The sequence below is a fragment of the Microtus ochrogaster genome, unplaced genomic scaffold (genome assembly GCF_000317375.1).
Source record: "Microtus ochrogaster isolate Prairie Vole_2 unplaced genomic scaffold, MicOch1.0 UNK12, whole genome shotgun sequence".
Classification (NCBI taxonomy): Eukaryota; Metazoa; Chordata; class Mammalia; order Rodentia; family Cricetidae; genus Microtus; species Microtus ochrogaster.
In genome coordinates, this window is record NW_004949110.1 from 2,706,328 (window position 1) to 2,723,615 (window position 17,288).

The following is a 17,288-nucleotide window of genomic DNA, read 5'->3' on the forward strand; positions in this document are numbered from 1 at the left end:
ACCGGTGCTCACAGATTATTTGAGATGGGTTGATCGGGATATCAGAATTAGCCAGTAAGGGCTAGAGCTAAAGGACCAAGCAGTGTTTAAATGAATACAATTTGTGTGTTGTTATTTCGAGCATAAGCCGGGGGCGGCCGGGGTGCTGGAGATGCAGCCCCGCCGATCCTAATACTACACTCCCAGAGGAAAAACACATGGTTTTCACATCTGCAAGGGCTCCCTGCTGTCTTGTCTCCCCACCATGCACTGGGCCGCCTGAGAGTGTCTTACTTAATAACATGATGGGCATTTTGATTTGGTTTGATTTGACCTAATTGGATTTCTTGCACTAGCAGAGCCTCCTTTCTTATTATTTTTACTTAACTTTTATTTATTTTAACTTTCACACCAGTAGAAAACCTTCCCCTGTTCTATACATACAGGAGAAGTTATTGTTCAGGTTTCCAAATTATTTGTTTTCCCAAGATGCTTTGGTCCTAGAAATAGCAATTTACATCCTTTGCTTTGGTTTTATCACTAACATCTTTTCTCATGAACTCATGCCAAATATTCATATAAATCACTCTAATCATTCGTGATTTTTGTCTCACATATTTTACATTCAAGGCTGAATGGCAAGGGTGTTGTGTTCAAGTTTTCCATGGAGGCATGAACAAATGTCTTCTTCCTCAAGAGAGGGTACCATTAACATATCAAAGTAACAACTTCACTGAAGTCCAAGCTGAGGATCTGAGAGTGGATGAAAAGTTACAAATAGGAGCTTGGACATCTCTTAGGCAACTGCAGCATGGCAAAGCCCAGCCCATCCTTGTTGATTGACAACTCACACATGGTTCATCCCTACAGCTCTCAGCACAGCTTACAGGCACCTCAAAAGGCAGGGAGGTCTCTCTACTGAGGCTTTGGTAACAGATCCTATACTCTTGAGGAGGGGCCTTGCTGTTGTACATTTCGGCTTTCTTTGATCAGTGAGATTTGTTTACTTGCTGGGGCTTAAGAGTTCCCCTTTTTCCTCCAGAGAGGAATGTGTCAGTTTTGGGGAAATTGCTACCAAAGGAAAGGTTGTCTGTTGATTCATCACAGCCAGAACTCTCAAAAATAGGTGAAGATGTGATATCCCATGGACTTTGTTGAAGTAGCTGTAAAAAATGATAATGACACTTTTAAAGTTCATAAATACTAGAGTTGAAATGTATCTTAGAGCTAGTTAAGGTAATTTCCAAAAGGATTTGTTATTCCATTTTTCTGTGCAGTAACAACTATTTGGTTCACTCCTGTTTCAGGAAGTAGTGGACATCCTGGTTACTCAGGACCTCAGGCTGGCTGTCCAGTCCCACCACCCATCTATGCTGATGAAGGCCCAGCCTTCTTTATTACCCAAAGTCAGCCAGAATCTCACCAGCTAGGTGGACCTGCTGTGACCCCATGGATTCCAGCGCCATCTCTTTTGAAGTGCCACCTGGATTGGAATATTTAATTCATGTAAGTTCAAAAAGATAAAGCTTCATAAACAAGACCATGGTTCTAGTTTACTTATGGGTAGGCAATCACCGTGGTTCATAAAAATTAGAGTCAGTAAACAGATTTTTTTTGACAAAGGGTGTCACTCGATGCTGTAGTCTGGCTTAGGATCCACTGTTTTGAATTCCTCCTAATTCATCTACCTCAGATTGAAAAATCATGTAGAGGTTATGACATGACCCATAAAACATGACCATCTATTCTAAAATGAGTCACTGATTTTTATGGATTTATTTTCTTTCTGAAGTAAAATGTGAATGTCTTAGGAAGTTGTATTTTCTATTACCTTGGAAGTGATTTATCTATTTTGTTTGTTTGTTTTGTTTTTTTTAATTTATTTATTTATTAAAGATTTCTGTCTTCTCCCTGTCACCGCCTCCCATTTCCCTCCCCCTCCCCCAATCAACTCCCCCCTCTCATCAGCCGGAAGAATAGTCAGGGTTCCCTGCCCTGTAGGGAGTCCAAGGACCTCCCACCTCCTTCCAGGTCTAGTAAGGTGAACATCCAAACAGCCTAGGCTCCCACATAGCTAGCATGTGCAGTAGGATCAAAACCCAGTGCCATTGTTCTTGAATTCTCAGCAGTCCTCATTGTCTGCTATGTTCAGCAAGTCCTGTTTTATCCCATGCTTTCTCAGACCCAGTCCAGCTGGCCTTGGTGAGTTCCTGATAGAACATCCCCATTGTCTTAGTGTGTGGGTGCACCCCTCGCGGTCCTGAGTTCCTTGCTCGTGCTCTCTCTCCTTCTGCTCCTGATTTGGACCTTGGGGTTTCAGTCCAGTGCTCCAATGTGGGACTCTGTCTCTGTCTCCTTTCATCGCCTGATGAAGGCTAATATCCATATTTTCTATTACCTTGGAAGTGATTTATGATAATAGTCAAATGCTAGTAAATATTCAGCACATTTCTAGTTTTTTATAATACACTATACAGTATATTCCTCATTAGCTGATATTTGAAAATTTCATACATGTCTACAATAAAATTCTGGTCACATTAATCCACCTACCTTCTTTTGTCTCACTCCTACACTGACAACTATTTTCAAGCCAAATCCTCATCCAACTTTCCTGTCCTTTTATTTATTTATTTATTTATTTATTTATTTATTTATTTATTTATTTAGTGTGTGTGTGTGTGTGTGTGTGTGTGTGTGTGTGTGTGTGTGTGTGTGTTTGACTGTTTGTTTGAAAACCACTGAGTTTTAACAGACCTACCCCTGGGCTTTATAATTGTACTATCAACAGTTGCATGGGTAAGGTACTAGTGGCTAAATTACTAAAGACAATGACTTCCTCACTGCCAGCAATCTGAGAGCCTGAGACCAAAAGTAGTTCTCAGAGGAATGTTGAGAACCATGAGCCATGTTATTATCTCTGACTAAATGTTTACCAGCTCAGTATTGTGTAGACCCTATCCAGGAAAACACAGCTGCTGGTGAGTTCATAGCTCTCTTCTCATCGTGTGGCTCCTCCTCTCTTCCCCATCTTCTGTGATGTTCTCTGAGACTTGGAGTCGGTGAAATGGGGACATGGCTGTTTCATATCATCAGTCAGTTGTACTCAGCACCTTAGCCAGCGATGGTCTCTGCATTAATTCACCATTCATGGCAGAGAGAAGTATCTTTGATCAAGACTGAGGGCAGCACTGGTCTGTTGATAAATATAAATACTTTGAAGGAAGTTTGATGATATGTCCATTTTAACAAAATATAAATAGTAAATTCATTGCTGGTGCCTGTGACCTCCCCATCCATGGGATTTTGAACCTGGTCCCTGGTTCAAGACATGAATTTCCTCTTGTCAGACTTCAGATCCTATAGGAAATCAGTAGTTTACCTCCAGAAGAGCTGTGCCTCTATTTCAGCAGCAGGAACACCTTGCTTGACAAGATGGAGTTAGAGAATATAAAGTCTGAAGATTACAAACTATATTAAATCTATCAGCAAGAAGGAAGCTGCCAGCTCAGTTGAAGTATGATTTCCTTGAGTTCTGGAATCAAAGTGTGCAGTAAGCAATGGTCATAACCTGTAGAGTTTGGGGAGCCTCTGGGACATTCTTGGTCAATAATTCCTGAAAAGATGTTCCACACTTGGCCCTTGGATTTTAGTTTTATAACCCATGGCTTCTGAGATAAGCATTATCACCCATGGCTTCTGGGATAAGCATTATTGACCATGCATGGTAAATCCATTTTGACAGTTAAAAATTATGAAGCTACATGGATCTAATCTGCATGGGAAGTAAAAGACAAGATCTCCTGAGTAAATAGCATGGGGCTATGGGAGAGGGTAGAAGGTGAGGGAAAAGGAAGGGAGGGGAGCAGAGAAAAATATATAGCTCAATAAAATCAATTAAAAAAATTACAAAGCTTATAAATTAGTAAGTTTTGATGTGAATCCTTCATGCATCTTTAGTTTCTGTTACCCCTCTCTCTGTACCTCCTGTTCTTCTCAACCCCTGGCCTTTGTTTAAAATTTGCCACTTTCAGTATTTCTTCAATTTTTATAATGCACATTTGCTACCTTCCTCAGTTTCTGTAAGGCCTCTTCATCACCCACAGCTTTTCCATGCCCCTCTTCTACTCCCTTTGGGATTTCTACAGACAGTATAATTTAAATAAACACATCCATAAAGATCCAAACCTATTCACATTTGAGAGAGAACATATGGTGTTTGATTTTCCAGATTAGAGATTACCTCACTCACTGATATTTTCCAGTTCCATCAATTCACTTTCAAATTTTATTGTTTCACATTTCTTTGCAGATGGATAAAATTCCATCGTGTGCCTGTCCTGCATTTTCCTTTTCCAGGCATCAGTTATTGCACATCTTGGGTGATTCCATTTCTTAGCTATTTTGAAAAGCACAGCAGTGACCATATGTGTGCAGACATCCCTGCAATAAAACGTAGAGTCCTTTGAGTATATGTCCAGAAGTGACATGCATGGGACATATGGAAGTTTTATTTTCACTCTTTTGCAAAACTTCCAGATCGATTTTCATTGTGTCTGAATTCGTTACAATCCTGCCAAGAGTGTGGACCAAGGATCATAAGATCTGATGCTCTGAAAGTGCTAGAAAGGAAGGAATGAGTGCAGTCCTACATGTAGGCATGGCTAGCGCTTTCTGCATAGGACTTCTAACGAGTTCACGTCTACACATAGTCATGGTGAGGGTTTTCTAAATAGGACTCCGTCCAGTTGCACATGACATAAGATCAGAAATCAACCAATGGTCTCATGAAACTAAATCTTCTTAGCACGAACAAAATGTTAATGAGTGCAGAGGCAGCCCAGAGAACAGAAAAGAATCTTTGTTACCTATACATTTGACAGACAATTAGTGTATGGAGTATAGTAAGAACTCAAAAAAACCTAAATGTCAAGAAAACAAAGCACCCAACCAAAAAAAGTGAAACTATAGAATTGAACAGAAAGTTCTCAAAAGGAAGAAATACATGTGGTTAGTAAACATCACTAAAAGTGTTCACTATCCTTAGCTGTAAAATATAGCTTAAAAACATTTTTGAGATTCTACCTCACCCGGAGCCATTTTCAAAAAGATAATTGACAAGATCTGGCATGGCCGTGGAAAAGGGTCATGCTTATACACAGGCTATAAGGCTTAACTCTTTTTTCTTTACAGAGCCGTTGTGATGCAGAAGTGCTATAATTACAGCCATTTACATGGGTGGAAACCTTCGAGTTACCTCAGCGGCTCAGCATTATAATCCTATGAAAGCATTCCTGCCTTCTGAAACCTCATGCCTTGATTCTGTATCTTGTACTCCGCAATCACAATACTGTGTAAATGTCTTGGTGTGTTAAATTGCTTAGTGAATCATAGAGGTCAGATTCAGTAAGTGGTACTGAAAAAAATGAATTTATATTCTGTGTATCGAGTGTTCTACTATTTTTTGTAATTATTAAAATTATAATTTTTATTCAGACCACTTTTAATATTAGACACATGCAATGTTTCAAACATCAACCATAAGAGAAAAAAAATCTGGGTTTGGGGGTACTGCATGTAGTTTAACATAGCAATGTTAAGTTGACACTTGCTTTGTTTTGTAAGTCAGATAGCTTTAATAAGAGTCTACAGTTCAGTGTTTGTACAAGAGAGCATTTGGAGTTCAGCAAAGGAACTGTCTTCTGAATATGTACTTGTTTATATTTTGAAAAAAAATACTTTGAAACATTTTTTAAAGAGTCAACATCATGCAGGTCATGGTGACCCATGCCCTGAATTCAGCCAAGTCAGAGAGATCGTAAGTGCAGTGCCATCATGGGCTACATAAAGAAACCCTGCTCAAAACCTGAAAAACCACTACAACAAAAAGGCCACAGATCATAAGATGTATAGAAGTCATGTATATAAACATGTATAGAAGATATATATAAACATGTATGAAATGTTTTCATATTTCACAAAAATCATCTAGGGAGGACTTTCTAATGTTTATAGATATGTCAGGTTAAGCCAAACTGACCTAATTTCCACACATTAATAATAAATTAATTCAGTAGATATGTTTTAATGGAAAAAGTTTTTAAATATAGTTTTATCAAAAAGTAAACAATTGTGAGAATTTGATACTGATAATTGTTGGCAGCTGGTTATAAATACTAAAAATATGAATCCAAAGTTGGTTAGCTAAAGCATCTGAAATTCTCCATTTTCTTTTCACTGTGACAGATAGATCACATTCTGATTCACCAGCAGTTTGAGTTTGTGGAAGGTGTGTATTCTGTTCTCTTCTTCGTATTTCTAGAAAGACAATGAAAGTAAGGGCACACTGAAGACCACAAATACAGCATTCTGGAGGGCGCAGGATGGAGAACTCGGTTGCTTACAATGTCTTTCCTCATAGTCTTCAAACAAGCAGTGGTATCTAGAAATTTTCATTTCTATAAATTAGGGATCTCTTGGTAAATATTATGATGGCCAACTTCCCTCATGATACAGATACTAATTTGAAAAAGAACACCGAAAACTTCCCTTTGCTCTCATATCTAAAAATTGCCCCATGTTTTACCACCCTACTTGGTGTCTCAGCTGCTGTCTACCAGGTTGTAACCATGTGAGGCTTGCACAGTACCTCGGGCAATGGTGCGGGTCGTACAGTGAAAGATCTTTGGAATTAGGGTGGCGGTGTTCTGTAAAATCACTGTTAATGCCATGCAGGACCATGACATCTACATATTATAGGGCTCCTAAGCACTTCCTAGTTCAGCCCAGGGCCCTGTTGTCTTAGAGACGCTGTGCAGAGCATGGCCAGGTGCCTACAGATATCTCCACAGGTCCAGTGTCTCCAGGCGCAAAAAAAAAAAAAAAGAACTGAAGAAGCTACTAGAAAATTATGATAATTTCCGAGTGGATGGAGATCGTAGAGAGATGTGTGAGCTACCGTGTCTTGTATCTACCAGAACATGATAACAGCTGACATTTAGAATACACCATTTAAATTCATGGTCACCTGTCTACAAAGTTACTTTTCATTGGAAAATTGGGCCATGCATTGTATGGCGCACTTCTGGACTTTAAATACATAGTTTTCCTTATTTCATTTAAATTGCCTTTTATGTATATTGTTACATATTATAATATTTTGGGTTTAAGTTTTTCTAAACTAAGTTTTTCTTTGAAAACAAACACTATCTTTTTTATAATGTTTTGTTCTTTGAACATTTGCAAATATTCAAATTCCACAGTATATATTTTGAGAATTTTAAGCCTCAAAGTCAGATTTTATATACTATGTAGCCTTACATTTCTAAGTTTTAGATATGTAAGTTTCAAATTATTTGCTCAGCAATTACAGTCACTGTATTATTATTAATCCACATTCACTAGCTCTTCAGTTTGTGATTAAGAAGAAAAAACCCACATCTTCAAATTTTTACTTATTCTCTCAAATGGAGTCATTTTTCTTATTACAAACAATATAAAAGATAACAAATTCTCTGTTCACTTTCAGCATCTGAGTTTATAACCAGCATTTGTACTTTGATCTTATTGAAAAGTAAACAGACACTAAGGATAAAGTTCCATTATTTTTTTTTTCTTTTGCACTCTTAGGACTCAAATCTAGGGTCTTGTGCATAGTAAGCAATTATGCTACCACTAAACTGATTGTAGCCCTGCATAGACTCATTTTGTTGGATTTAATCTTCCAATGAGCTGGCAGAAAACTAGAAGTTGGATAAAACGAGTATAGTTCAAGCTACACAATTGAACTGCTATTTGAATAATAGATGTTCTCTCAGTAAAAATAAAATAATTTTCAGTTTTCTAAATCTTCACAAAAATATTTGTGGCAGGTATTGTTACCATGGCAGTTTTTAAGAGACCGAATTCAAGGCATCTTCAAGTCTCATCGAAACCTCTAAAATGAGTCCATAGTGCTGGGGCTTCTAAAGGACATTTTTCTATGGGCAAATTTGATTATTAACTACTCTTTCTGTCTCTAAATAAGAGAAGACCCCCACAGCTAGACTTTGGTTAGATGATACTTGAGAATCTGCATTTGGCACCTGTCTGTTTTCAGCATTGAAAGGAACTCCAATAAGGCAGAGTTCATTTGGGATGCCTTTGGCTTTGTGGTCTCACAACATGGCACCGTGATAGGACAGTTGAAATCTGAGCTGAGTTGCCATGCACCTTTCTCACACTCACTCCTTGTCCAGTATTTCCCTACCCTCCTCAAGGGGACCCTGGCTCAGTGCAGTGTTGCTCTTCACCTTTCCACTTTCAATTGCTCTCATTTTACATGTGTGCATGAAGAGTAAGTCTCCCCATTGCTTAATGATAATGCAAAAAAAATATGGTTTATAAAACAGTCTCAAACCAACTGATTTGATTTATTGACTCATATGATTTTAAAAACATCAGCAGTTCTTTAGTTTATCCATAATACATGAACACTATGCTTGAGAAGTGGATGTTTATCCACACACCTATCACCACTGGGCCTGCCCTGTGCAGCAGTCTCCTTCATGAATTAAACCATAGCGGTATCAAAAATGACTGCTTTGAGCCGGTCGGTGGTGGCGCACGCCTTTAATCCCAGCACTCGGGAGGCAGAGACAGGCGGATCTCTGTGAGTTCGAGACCAGTCTGGTCTACAGAGCTAGTTCCAGGACAGGCTCCAAAGCCACAGAGAAACCCTGTCTCGAAAAACCAAAAAACAACAACAACAACAAAAAAAATGACTGCTTTGTTTTCCGTGTCTCCCAGAGCTATTTGATTTCTTCTTAGTTTGCTGGCCTCTCTTCCTTTTCTTCTGCCTTTCCTTCCTTCAGACTGAATTGTCTATATATACCTTCTTCCTTTTTCTCTTTTTGTGCTATCTAGAATATCATCTAGACCCAGAATATCTAGATATTATATGATCTTAGGATAAGTTGAGGATTTTAATGAACCATTGATTATGTTTACATGCTTTATCTCTTTTAGCCATTTTAGGTTTTGAAACAGCTAACAAATACAAAATTCAGAACCAACTTGGGCAGAAGGTTTACTACGCAGTGGAGGAGTCTAATTTCTTCACACGCAATTGCTGTGGGGACTACAGGAGTTTCTCCATGAGGATTCTTGATAACTCAGGTCACGAAGTCATGCTTTTGAATCGACCACTAAGATGTAGCTCTTGTTTCTGCCCCTGTTGCCTCCAGAAGGTCTGTGAACACTTACCAACACAGTTTGCAACATAGTTTAGCGAGAATTTTTGCCATGTTTTTTAATATTTTTAAAAGTGACCCATGAGCAATATTTGGTCTTTCTTCCACGGTAGGAAGGAAGCTGAATGACTAAGCCTATGCCCTTGGCTAATCTCTCCTTAGTGGCAGAGTGATATCTCAAACAGCACTTTCTGATGTTCAAGGGAGGACATTTTGGTCACATCTCTTCTCAGAAATAATCATGACTGGTATGGATCAAACTAATGGAGCTCTATGTCTGAGGAGGTCCTGGAACAGTTTTCCAGAAATAGAGTGCGTTGACAGAAGAGCTGGGATAAGGATAGAAGTATTCATCTTGTGATTTGTCTGATGATTTGAATACTCCACTGAGGGACAAACAGAAAAAATATCATCTCCTGTATTTTTCACTTCTTCTCTTTTAATAAACACAGCAAGTTATGTCTTCTGTAGTAAACATTCTCCAGATGGAAACTTCCTCAGCTAAAGTCCTGCTGTCTGGTTCATATTACTTGGTGATCTAATCATTGCAAAGGCGCCTTTTAGAACAGATACCAGGGCATACAGACTTTTCAGGGAAGGTAGCTCTTGCCTGGATTTCACTAGCCCATGACCAGTTCTGCCTGCATATCCCAGTGATTCTGCTGATAATATTCTTATAGTGTGGCTCAAACAAAGAACACAGGAAAAAGTTATTTGAGGTTTAACACTGTACTTACTGTGTACTCTGAGAGAATAAGTTTGTGTATAAAGAATGTGTTGTCCATGCTATTTAGACAAGGTATAATCTTACATGCATAGCAGTATGTGAGAAAGGATCTTGGAAAGTACTATATAACCAGTAGAACATGCTCATGAAGCTTGATCATGGATTGTGTTGTCCTCTTAGTAAACAAATAGCAGGGCCATGAGTCTAGTGCTCAGCGTCCTTTTCTTATACAACATCAGGACTCACAGTTGAAAATTCACCAATGATCAGAGCTCTGTCCATATAGATAAGCCACTGTTAATAAACAAGTTTAAGAAAAAGAGTTTGTTAATGATTTTGACAGTTTTTTTATAAAAGTTTTCCTTTATATATTTTCATTTATATAGTTTCATTTATATATATAGTTTTCAGTTTTATAAATGAAACATGCAAACTGTCAAGCATTCAATTTGTTCCTTCTATGTGTTAGCTGAGGAATCTGATGCAACTTAGTTCATCTTTCTTTGGGGCAGTTACTTCCTCCATGAATTAAGAGAAGAAATTAGTGACCTAATTAACAGGTGTTGCAGATTGGAATACTGTGGGCCGTTCTTAGTAAATGAAGGCACAAATAGACAATATGATCACAAACATATTTATCAACGTTCTTTTTCCTTTTAGATAGAAGTCCAAGCTCCTCCAGGTGTGCCAATAGGTTATGTTATTCAGACCTGGCACCCTTTTCTGCCAACATTTACAGTTCAAAATGAGAAAAAACAGGCTGCTCTAAAAATTTCTGGCCCATGTATCACGTGCAGCTTTGGAGGAAATATTGATTTTGAGGTAACAGATGTGATCATGTTTATTGGACTTCATTTCCTTATAAGTAGAACATATTTTGCAATGAGCTATGGTTGGATTAAATGGAGATTTTTGTACAAATATTTCAAAAGAGAAATAATGTGGTCAGAGAAATATTTTCTGGTCAAATGAAAGGTCCTTGCCGATGCTGTTAAAGAATAAGGTGCAGTCATCTGAAAAATATCCACAATTCCTGTATTGGCTACTTCTCAAATTGCTATGACCAATACCTGACAAGAAGCAAGGTCAAAGAAAAGTGCCTTCAGGCACTGCACGCACATGCTACATAGACCTCCATGCAAGCAAAACACCCACGTACATAAAATAAAAATGAGTGAATCTTTTTTTTTTTTTAGAAGAAAAAGCTTAGTGCAGGTATAGTGGTTACTGTCCAGTCATGCTTCTCCGGGATCTCCCTGTTCAGTCAGTCCATTGGAAAACATGTTTTTACATTTACTTCCTGGAGGACTTTTTAAAGCTGAGGGAATTTGACTCTCTGCTTCTCTTTGAAAGTCAGAAAACCTGAAAACAAATGAGGCCTACGTTTCCACAGAACAGTCATAGATACTCTAAAGCAGATGAAGATTGCCACTTCCTCATACCCGGTCTCCATGTTTAGAACCCTCTCTCTGTGCCAGTGAATGCTGGTCTCTGTGTTCACTCTTGTCACACTGCCTGCCACACTTGGTAACTGTGGAGTTTTCATTCCTCCTTTAGAATACAGTTATGTGTACATGAAGCCTTGCCTACAATGACCAAAGCACGGTCAATCACAAACATGGGCAGTTCTAAAACATTATAGGTGAATACTACAAGAGATCTTACAAAGCATGTGTGTATGAGGCTGTGAACATGTGTGAGGGTATTTAATACATCCTACAAAGACTTTATATACTGGTAGGAGTAAAAATAGATCTATATGAGCAAGCATCTAGATATGTGCAAAGTTATTATTATTTCTATTTTCAGAAACATTAACAGAATTCAAGCTGACATACAATTTACTGTTAGGAAATAAGTGAAAATACTGGGGAAACCTTGTGAATTTTTCATACATAATGCCAAAAATTCCTATTTTATGCAACACCCCTTCCAATGTTTAGTTACATGAGAGCATGATTTGAATGGCACATTTCTGATATTCATCCCTGAAAGTAGTTTATTATTAGTTTTCTAGAACTTCTTAAACTTCTCCTTTGGTTCACTGATTTTTGTTTTCAATACAGATCACGTCTCTCGACGAAAAAATTGTGATTGGTAGGATTTCCAAGCATTGGTCTGGTTTTCTGAAGGAGTTACTGACAGATGTGGACAGTTTTGGGATCCAGTTCCCACTAGACCTTGATGTGAAAATGAAGGCTGTGATGCTTGGAGCGTGTTTTCTCATAGTAAGTAGACTCCTTGTGTTGGAGGGGGAGAGGAGAGCCACACCGAAACTATATTATTTAAATCACTTCTTAGCCCATTAGCTCTAGCTTTTTATTGGCTAACTCTTACATCTTAATTTAACCCATTTCCATTAATCTGTGCATCACCACGAGGTTGTGGCCTACCAGCAAAGCTTCAGCATGTCTGTCTCTGGTGGCAACTCCTTGGCTTCTCCCTGACTCTGCCTCCTTTTCCCCAGCATTCAGTTTAGTTTTCTCTGCCTAGCTCTGTTCTTTTGCTCTATCATAGGCCAAGACAGTTTCTATTCATTAACCAATAAAAGCAGCACGTAGACAGAAGGACTTCCAACACCATCATGTGATTACTGTTTCAGATGGTATAGAACTATATGGAGATAATGCAGAAAACTGCACTCTTAAAGATCTCTTTCTTAGTTAGGGAGATGGGAAGTGGGTATGTTTATATTTCATTGTATATATGTATGCAATGCTAAAAAAAGTAGCAAAAAGAAAACTAAACAATATAAGTAATATATTCTTAGTTCCCAGGTTTTATATAAGAGGTGATGTATATCCCCAGCTCTGAAATGATCTCAGGTCTTCCTTAAAATTTGGATTCAGGGACATATATTCTATTTAAAGAATCCACACAGTTTCAAATCAAAGATTCAAAGCCCATCTATTGAGAGGTTCTGACTTTACAAAACAAAAAGTTAACTTTAGACTTCAAAAAATTAATACTTATATGGAATAGAAGTTGCTGAATCAAAGAGTTTTATCTTGACATATTATTTGATTAAATACCAAACAAAATAAAGTGTAACCATCAATAATATACTTTCAAACAAATCTCTAGATCTAGCTAACATGTTACAGGAAATATTTGGGATAAAGCAGTGGTCCTGAGATTTTTTTTTTCAGTGCCCATACTAAGTTCCAATCTCAATATCAGAAGTTTGTTGAATATACAGGAAATTCTCCCATGTGATCAAAGTTAAAGGTTACAGAGACCGATTATTTTATCAGATTAGTGAAAGCTTTGTGTGGCATTCAGGGAAATATGAACACTTGCTACATGATGCTAAAATAAACTATTGATTTTTTAATGTAGCAATGGTATTGTGGCTGCGAATAAACTCATTGAAGTCCATATATATTTGAAGGAACATATCATGGGATGCTGGCAAATTTTATGTCAGGGTGACACAGATTGGAGTCATTTTGGAAGAGGGAACCTCAACTGAGTAAATGCCCCCATCAGATTTGCCTCTGGTCATCCATTTTCTTGATTGATGATTAAATGTGGGAAGGCCCAGATCACCGGGACAGTGCTACCTCTGAGGTGTTGGTTCTGGGTTCTATAAGAGGGCAAACTAAACCATGACAAGCAAGCCAGTAAGCAGCATCCTTTCATGGCCTCTGCATCAGCTCCTGCCTACAGGTCCCTAGTGTATTTGGGTTCCTGACCTGACTTTTCTCAGTGAAGGACTATGTGAGCTCTAAGCTAAAATAAACCATGTAGTTTTAGATCATGGTGTTTTATCACAGTAATAGAAACCCTAAGACATGAGGCATTTCATATGTGCTTTCAATTTTCTTTTGAGACCAAGTATCCTTGTTTAGTCGAAACTGGCATCTGTTATGGCAATCCTCTTGCCTGAGTCTCCTAAGTGCTATAATTTCAGGTATTCACACAGTTTCAGTTTCAACACAGGAGAGATTTTATTTTAAAAAAAAATTTTTGCTCTTCAATGAGAATAAAGTCATAAAAATCTAAGAAATGAAATAATAGATTTGCCAAACATAGTCATGTTAGTAATTATAAAACCAGGCTAGGAATCACTAAATTTAGCACACTATTCTCGCAAATTTGAGATATGTGCAATAACTAATTCCTAATTAAAGCTTCAATATTGCAGCATTTACTTCAACAGACAAATATTGTGTCTGTTGATAATTATGGGGCTAAATGATATTCTAGTAAAAGTGTATGTCGTGAGATAATCAAACTAACTGAAATATCAATCACCTTAAGGATTGTCTTTATTTTGCAATGTGAATATTTAAAATCTGCTCTTTAGCAATATTGGAATATACAGTGCAGTGATACACCTCCAATCCCAGTGCCTTGTGTGAATCACTAAAATTTATTCTTCATTAATGAGCATTTAGAGTCTTTGGTACAACCCTTATTCCCCCAACTCAGCTTCCATCCTCAGGCTACAATTCTACTCCCTTTGTTTAGAATGAAGAGTTCAACATTTTTACACTTCACAGGTGAAGAGTATGCTATATTTTATTTTCTTCTCTGGCTCATTTCATGTTATATACCATCTTCCAGGGTTATCCATTTTGTTGTTTATTAAAAGGATTCATTATTATAAATATAAAGTATTTAATTTGTAGTATAATACCCCATTTCCCTTGGTTGTTCTTCTTTTTTCTTTGGTTTGGTTTATACTTTGATTATTATTGCTTGTCTGATTGTCTTGTTTGTCTTTACTTTGCTTGAAAAAAGTTCTCACCACGCAGACCACTATGGCATCAAAATCAAAACTCTACTGCCTCCCGTTCCTGGGTTCCCTCAGTTTTCTTAATTTTAAAAGTAGCTTCACTTTTGTTGCTGAAAATTGACTTTATTACTTTTCTTCTTATCTAGGACTTCATGTTTTTTGAAACCGGTAGAGGCCAGAGACCAAAACTATGATTATTTAAATGAATCGATAAATGTGTCTTTAGAAAATGTGAAGCCAGAATGTTAAGACCCAAAGGAAAGATTTTTTTTTGTTGTTGAAGTCATGCATCTATCCTTGAATTAAATTAAGATGTGCACAACTCCACTGTCATGTGTTTGGCTTTTCAAGTTATTATAATTTGTTTCCTAGCTCACTAGATTATAGACCTTTTCATATACTATAGGGGATATTCACTTTTTTCCTTGGGAAAACCAGCATAAGAGTTAAAAACTTTCCTGTTCCTGCTCTCATCCTGCCATCAAAAAAACACTTGAAAGGAGTGTTCCCATACCTGATCCTTTATCTTCCAAGTTCTGTGATGACCCTTGAGCCTTAATTTACTTAACTGCTGGTAGGAAAATTTCCAATTGTAATACTATCAAACTTTTAAGGTCTGTGTAAGGACTATGGCAATCTAATGCATGCCCTGGAACATGAGCAGTTTCCCAAATTAAAATTATAGTAGATAATGGGGGAAAGGCTTCATTGTGATGACCAGGGATTTCAAAATACAGGAAAATGGCTCAGGCCAATGAAGAGAACTTTGGATACGGGATTTCTGTTCTGTAGCTTCTAATTTGCATCAAATTCACTCTGAATACTGGGCAGACACTAATTCTCCTTTTAAGGGAAAGAGAGCTTCCTGTGCATTCTGATGTTCCTCCCTTACCCTCAACACCTAAATATGTAAAGGCCTTGAAGTGGGGAGTGTAAAATCTGGAATAGGCTAAAAGTCAGTAGACAGCACAGGACTCGAATGGGGAAAGATAGAGATGGGGTTAGGATGCTGATCCTTAAGAGACCAGCCACAGAGCTCTGACGGATTACCCTCTGCCATCAGTAAGAATCTTCTGCAGCCTACTGTTCATGTCAGTTCCTGATACTTTCTTCTCCACTTCCCAAGTGTTTGCTCCATGGAATAAAAACACAATGCCTGGCATGAGAAACCAAAGCCTGTCTAGAATGGGAGTGTATTTGTTGTTGACTATGAGCAACTCAACTTTCTTCAATTAGAAGACTATGCTATCTGTTTGCCAGGAGTTTTGGCCATATGTGCATTTCATAAAAAAAAAAAAGGAATCTCAGTTGATACAGATTGCTAGCTTACAACAACAGAAAAATGACTCTTCCCAAAGGATTTGCATGAACTGAACCCACTGGCTCATGCCAGGCCTGAATTCTCAAGCAACTCCTGCCAATTCCTGTTTGCTTCCTCATTTCTGTGTGTGTGCATCCATAGCCACGTATATAATCTGACACATGTGCAAAGTTATGAAGATTCACCATGTAGTTTAAACATAAGACTTATCCAAGTATTATGTAACATACATCCATGTAACATTTACACAAGCGTCAGCAGAGATGCTTTAAAAATAGTTCACATAACAAATATTGGATTTATTAGTTCTCCCAAAGCCTTAAATTAACCCCTATAGGATCTATGAATGGTAAATGATCAATTCTGGGTAGAAAATCTTCTTGGTTATCTGCCTCTATTCTTGATTTCTATCCTACTCTCTCTGAAGAAGCTTTGGGGCTTTTTTGGGATCCAATGAGATGACACCACAAATAAAGTTATCTGCTGCTGCCAAAGCTGATGACCTGAGTTCAATCCTCAGGACGCATGATAGAAGAAGAGAACTTTGAACATTATTTAAGTTTCATACGTGCACTGTAAAATCAGAGTGCATGCACATAAATAAATAGATAATATACTTTACAGGTTTTTAATTATCACTGGGGATATTAGTAGTTAAAGTGCTTAAAAGAATGAGTGCCTAAGTTCAGATCTCAAGAACCACATAAGTATTCTTGCTCATGCCTGTAATTTTAGGGAAATTGAGGTATTTAGAGCACCTGCAGAGATCCCAATTCCTGGAGCTCATTGGTCAAATAGTCTGGATGAACTGATGGGCTTTAATTTCAAGTAGAGATTTGAACAAATTAGTTCTGTGCTGTGAATGAGTTTTGATGTGGAATTTCCCTCTGTATGCTGTGCTGTGATTACCATTGATTAATAAAGAACTGCTTTGAGCCTATAGCAGAGCAGGGCAGAACAGAAGTAGGTGGCGAAAACTAAACTGAATGTTGGGAGGAAGAAGGCAGAGTCAGAGAGAAGTCATGTAGTCCCTACTGGAGACAAACATCAGAACTGTAGCCAGTAAACTACAGCCACGTGGTCAAACACAGATTACTAGAAATGGGTTAAATTAACATGTAAGGGTTAGCCAAGAAGAAGCTAGAGCTAATGGGCCAAGCAGTGTTTTAAATAATGTAGTTTCTGTGTGATTATTTTAGAGCTGGGCAGCTGGCAACTAACTAGTGGTTTCCTTGCAACAAATTGGAGCCCGCATGGCCAACTAAATCCACTTAAAACCTGCAAGTTTGG

At 37.9% G+C, this 17,288-nt stretch overlaps 1 protein-coding gene across 1 annotated transcript; it reads left to right on the plus strand.

Moving 5' to 3' along the window:
- The first annotated feature begins 651 nt into the window (after positions 1 to 651).
- Positions 652 to 14,871, plus strand: LOC101980007 (phospholipid scramblase 2-like). Its single transcript, XM_026789010.1, is given in 8 exon segments — positions 652 to 793; positions 1,287 to 1,442; positions 1,445 to 1,485; positions 6,226 to 6,268; positions 8,986 to 9,206; positions 10,597 to 10,758; positions 12,003 to 12,164; positions 14,824 to 14,871. Coding segments are annotated over 8 exon segments (975 nt in total).
- Positions 14,872 to 17,288: the final 2,417 nt, after the last annotated feature.